A 5,573-nucleotide genomic window follows, 5' to 3' on the forward strand; every position below is an offset into this window, starting at 1 on the left:
GTCTGTCCACTCTCTATGACACTGTCAAACTCGACTGTGTGTTGCTATTTTTAGAAATTGTGACCATTTGCAAACTTCTGTCACCACTAGTTCTCCACCCCCTTCCTTAGAGTGAAAGATGGCTTTGTCATGGAGAATCAAGTCAAAAGCTGTGTTGAAAAGTTTCATTGTTACAATGAAAATCTTATTTTGCTGTAACTGACAGCACACACATATTGGAGATAAGAGAGAAAAGAAAAGAAAACCTTGTATATTTCCATTCCTTGGGTGAGAAAAGTGCATGTATGTATTACAAAAATAACTGATATCTAAACATTTATGAAAGCAAAAAAAAACACACAAACACTACAGGTTTGTCAGAGAGCTTTTACGTTTTTGTGTGGAGTACAAAAAGCAAATCTATAAAAGCTAACCAGTCTATATAAATACAAATGCAATCTAACCCCTTCATAATATAAAAAAGTGGTAGTGAAAATGAGAATAGCAGGGCAGGTTTGTTTTGTTGATCAAGTTCTCAGGAAAGCGGAGGCAGAGAAGGGATGGAGGTGTGGCCCACTACAGGTGGAATTCCCCTGAACTCACCTGAGTCCAGCCCCCACTCCTTTACAGGAGTATAAAGCATTGTAGGTGGTTAAATTCAGCACCTTCGCCTTAGAGACAGAGGAGAGCACTGATAGTCACGACACACTCACACTGCGGATTTTCTCAGAGTGCATTCCTTTGCATTATATCGTGGCTGTAATCAGGTAAGAGACATTAGGCACCAATTGTTTAAGTAAGTAGTCATACGTAGAAACATTACAGACTTGTTTTTACTGACTTTTAAAGATTAAGTTCAAGTTGAATGACAAGAGACAGATATGTCATGCAGACCATTCTCTGAATCCAACTTGAATTTGAAATTGTTTGTTTTAACTTGTATGTAAAAGGTACCTTCTATGTTTCTCAGTGTCTCCATGTCATCCCCGTGCCTCAGCAGCGTCCTGACTCATGCAAACCTCACCATGTACCAGACTGGTGTCTCTGATGTTCTGTCACGGCAGCCAAGTGTGCTGCCCAGCATCAACACCCTGCAGATCAGCAGCCCTGCATACAGCTCCACGAGCAGTAAGGAGAAAACCACTGCTATGACAGTCACTTATGTTTTATTATTGCTGTAGGATGTAGTTGTATGTAAGCTGTGTGACACAAAAGGAAAAAATGCTTAGTCCCTGGGCTGTGAAACCTTAGTTAACCATTATAGTTTCGGGGGGCACTTTCAGCTGAGGCCTAATCTCACAGTAAACATGATCCTTTATTTTCAAACTTCAGGCAGGAGCACTATTATCTCAGTGAACTTTACTTTGACCTCATTTAGACACTGTTGGCTCAATCATTAACCAGGCAGCAATGTGTAACTCTGTATAACAGTCAAACAGAAGAATGCTGCCACCTCATAGTTGAAACAGATCACTCTTTGTTTGTCTGACACATCCAGACCTGGTGATAATGTAGACTGGTATCAGTCCACATGACAGATAAGCAGGCAGACATGTGAGAGAAGTCTAATATTTGAGAAGCAAGTGCTGACATATTGTTTGTGTGGTTTGGAAGAGATAACAGTAAATCAATTGGAAATAATTAGATACATAAACTATGATTTTATATGAAAATGTACCTTCTCTAAAGCCTTGTTCACTGCTATTATAGCTCAATGCTGACTAGTGTAGCAAGTGCAGAGAGGATGAATATGAAGTCATAACTGCCTCTATCTCTGCAGGTCAGTTGTATAGACAGATAAGCCCTCACTGCTGGGCAGCAGAGAATGTTTTGGACTGGATCAGCGACCATGTAGAGAGCACTAAATTTGATGCAAGCACCCTCAGTCTGGCCTGCTGTGCTATGGACGGGCCCACCTTGTGCCAGATGAGCCGGGACCAGATGATCGCGCTTTTTGGCCCACAGCTTGGCCCACACCTCCACCAGAGTTTGCAGGAACACAAGACCAAATATGGTAAGGCTGAATCTGTTGGATGACATATTTATATAATTTAATGTCAAATGGTATAAATTCTTATATAGCACATGTTATTTGGGTGCCAGTGTTATTTGAGTAAAGATTTTAGTAACAAAGTCAATGGTTCATAAGGATAGTTCATCATAATTCACACAGGAGAAAAACTGGCCTATCTTTGAGTTCTAAATATGAATAAACCTATACATTATACAGTAAAAACTTGAGATTTAACAATGTAGTTCCATGAATATGCATAACAAAAACTAAAAACCCCAAAACTCTTCTCGTAGATAAATACTGTTCATGGCTAAAACATCTTATTTTTCTGTCCTCATGTCTATTTTCTTTCCAGAGCTGCAGAGCCTGTCAGTACCAGAGCTGGATGAGACCTGCCTGCTCCTGGACAACTTTCTGGACAACCTGAACTTCCCTCTGCTCAGCACTATCAGAATTGGGCAAGGTACATATTGTATAAAGATGGTACATACTAGCATAAAATAGATGATGTGTGGAATATATAGGACTAATGATGCCCGTTACCACCAACAGCAGAAGGGGCTGTCAGCAAGAGGGACTTTGAGTATGGGGATGATTACGATCTGACCGGCCTGACCATGGAGTCCATGACACCTCTGGTAGACACTGAGTACCTTTCTGATAATCAGTCTGACAGCGAGCACAGCTCCTCCTCCAACAGTCAGTATCTCATCTTCATGTTTTTCATGTCTGCTATTGTCCTCTCCTCTACATTCCTACCTCTCAGTTTCTGCCTTTCACTCTCTTATTAAGGATTAGTATTAAGGATTCTGTATGAAAGTTGTCTTTTGTTTGTCTCATCAGGTGGCATGTTTGGCTTCTCAAACCTCGGCTCTCCAGAGTCTGGCAGTGGTGAATCAGACCCAGAGTTCTCCTATCCTCTGATTTCAAGTGAGTAAGCAAGAAAAGTCATTGCTTGTTAGATTCTTTACATGCCTCATTCTCAGTGAGTTTAAGTAGACATCTGATAATTACCTGTTGTGTTGACAGAAGTGCATATCAAGACAGAGAAAGGAGAGTCTCGACTGAAGCGACCACGAGGGCGACCTCCCAAGATCAGTAGAGAACACAGCAGCAGCATTTATGAAAATTCAAAGAAAAACAAACACGGTGAGGCCATGTTTGGAGAATCTGTATGAATTCATTATTAAATACACTGTTCAAAATACATTTGTACCTTAACACTGAGCTGGTTTACAGAATCTAATTTGCATGCATTTTGCATCTTTATTAGGCTGCAGATGCATATCTGTTTGACTTGTGTGTTTATGCAACACGTTTAGCTTACTGTGCCCAACTGTTTGTCTGCAGCACCTCGTGGCACTCACCTTTGGGAGTTCATCAGGGATATTCTGATCCACCCAGAGAGGAACCAGGGCCTGATGAAATGGGAGGACCGCCACGAGGGTGTCTTCAAGTTCCTTAAGTCAGAGGCTGTAGCTCAGATGTGGGGCCAGAAGAAGAAGAACAGCAGCATGACGTATGAAAAACTCAGCCGTGCCATGAGGTTAGTTCATGTACACACATAAGCTTTATTTTCTTTGGAGAGAGCCTATCCAACGCACTTAAGGATATCTAGACTTTTAGTCCTAATAGGTAAAGCTCCAAACACTGGTTTGAACATCTCCCACCATGTGACCTTTAAACTCCAGTTTAAAACAGGCTTTTTGTTCTAAATTTGAAGTCTCCAAGCCAAAGCTACAACACCATCATATCAATTATTCTCCAAATGACAAATAGTCATAATTCTACTCTGTTCACCAAGTGGGTGAATGTCATAGAAGACATGCTAAGCCATTTTTATTTACAAAGACATGCTTTGAATCAGTGAAGTGCAGCATTTGCTGAAGGGAAAGCACACTCTGTTAAACCTTGACTAACCCCCCTCCTCCTTTCGCAGGTATTACTATAAAAGAGACATCCTGGAGCGAGTTGATGGCCGTAGGCTTGTATACAAATTTGGAAAGAACTCCAGTGGCTGGAAAATCGAGGAAATTGGCATTAGTATGTAAGGATTGAGTCTCCATGCAAGTAGAAACCAAAAAGCCTATCAAAGCAGTAGTTCAAGAACTGGAAATACCTGTCGCCTCGCTGCCCCAAATGTTAAGACACTAACTTCCTCTTTGAAGGAAGGTGTTGCAGAAAATGTAAGCCAGTGTTTTTGGCTCTAGTAGGTTTTATGAACCAATATTAATGTTGTACCTGTGTTTTTTTCACTACAGAAACTTTATTGTGTGTGTAACAGTAACTAAATTGGTCATTGATTTGGATATCTGTGAGTTATCTGAAAAGACTGAAGGAGCTATCTTTTTACAGTTGTACAGAACTCATTCTGGTTTATGTATGTAAGTTCCTTTACTGATTGAGGACTAACTCATCCGCATCTGTCACTATGGAGTTTGTTTGTTTTGGTAAGTGGGCATTAATTATTGTATTGTGACATTGGATATATCACTCTCTCTAGTGATCTTGTAGTCTACTTATATTACTGTTTTGTTATTCTAAATAAGGGTGAAACTTTGAGATTTTTATATAGAATCATTTGTGGATCTGACGGTCGAACCACATTTGTAAGTCTTCTATTAGTAAACAAAATGTGACGGACGAAGACAGAACAGGGCAAAATAAATGTAAGTGATCCTACTTCACAGTAATATAATAATGATATGCACAACATGTCTATCAGTATCACTTATTGTAAAGTGTTTTTACACAATGTCAAAGTGGAAAGTAGCTAAGAAGTAAATCTCAATATCAAGTAAGATATATTTTAATGTACGGCATATTGTTTTTTATAGAAATACATTTTTTATTAACATACTGTTTTGGGATTGATTTTTAAATGTGTATTCTGCAATCTTATGGTGTTTCTGTAACTGTCGGGAAGGAAAATGTAAAAACTGTGAGTGTTAAATTCACAATTAGTAAATAATTGTCTGTAGTGCTTCTTTAAAATCAAAACTCTTTGTTCTGGTCACCAATTTGGCTAACATTTAGCTAATGTCAAATTACAGGAGCTGGTTTGTAAGAATATTCTGCAAGAAAATCATCCTTGCATTTGAATAAAGGTGTGTGTACTATGATCTCTAATTTTAGTGTACATATGACTATGTGCCTGTTTAACCCAAAACCTACAACACAATACCCCCATTATGTGAAACTACATTGAACTGACATATTAAGTTGGACAGAAATCTAACCTACTCCCTATCTGTGAGTATTGGCCCAATTAAAGCTCTAAGCAGGGAAAGAAAAACATGCCCAATAATATCAGTGATTGTCACATGCCATATTACAATAACCCAGCCTTCCTCTCTGAACGAGGCCTGCTCACATAACATCATTACCTTCTGAAATGTATAATGGTAAAAGCCAGTAATGATGTTGTGGGGGTTCTTAGTCCCATGCAGATCTGTTAATATTAATCTCCATGTTAAATATAACTGTTTATACCGCAACATCTCCAATTTGAGCCCAGGTTAATTCCTTTGTTAGTTTTTTGTTGTTGTTGTATTTACACATTTACATTTATACAAGATAG

General features: G+C 39.1%; 1 protein-coding gene across 5 annotated transcripts; it reads left to right on the forward strand.

Moving 5' to 3' along the window:
- The first annotated feature begins 370 nt into the window (after positions 1-370).
- On the forward strand, positions 371-5,122 carry elf3 (E74-like factor 3 (ets domain transcription factor, epithelial-specific)). 5 transcript variants are annotated; one of them, XM_053315852.1, is made up of 10 exons: positions 371-746; positions 950-1,107; positions 1,760-1,993; positions 2,349-2,456; positions 2,546-2,692; positions 2,837-2,923; positions 3,023-3,142; positions 3,344-3,539; positions 3,933-4,755; positions 4,792-5,122. In XM_053315852.1, the coding sequence occupies exons 2-9, from the start codon at positions 957-959 to the stop codon at positions 4,042-4,044; spliced, it is 1,155 nt and encodes a 384-aa protein (XP_053171827.1). In that variant the 5' UTR covers positions 371-746; positions 950-956; the 3' UTR covers positions 4,045-4,755; positions 4,792-5,122. The 5 variants fall into 5 exon arrangements, with proteins under 5 accessions (XP_053171827.1, XP_053171828.1, XP_053171826.1 ...); XM_053315853.1 differs by having other exon boundaries at positions 980-1,107; XM_053315851.1 differs by lacking the exon at positions 371-746 and having other exon boundaries at positions 783-1,107; positions 2,549-2,692.
- The last annotated feature ends 451 nt before the right edge of the window (positions 5,123-5,573 follow it).

Source organism: Scomber japonicus, chromosome 3, assembly GCF_027409825.1.
Source record: "Scomber japonicus isolate fScoJap1 chromosome 3, fScoJap1.pri, whole genome shotgun sequence".
Classification (NCBI taxonomy): Eukaryota; Metazoa; Chordata; class Actinopteri; order Scombriformes; family Scombridae; genus Scomber; species Scomber japonicus.

What these genes read in the sequence shown, in the direction of transcription:
- elf3 (XM_053315849.1), top strand. Translation starts at nt 939, where the DNA reads ATGTTTCTCAGTGTCTCCATGTCATCCCCGTGCCTCAGCAGCGTCCTG. An exon ending in GGAACACAAGACCAAATATG is followed by an intron (nt 1,994 to 2,348) that starts GTAAGGCTGAAT and finishes TTTTCTTTCCAG; the next exon opens with AGCTGCAGAGCCTGTCAGTA. An exon ending in TTCAAAGAAAAACAAACACG is followed by an intron (nt 3,143 to 3,343) that starts GTGAGGCCATGT and finishes GTTTGTCTGCAG; the next exon opens with CACCTCGTGGCACTCACCTT.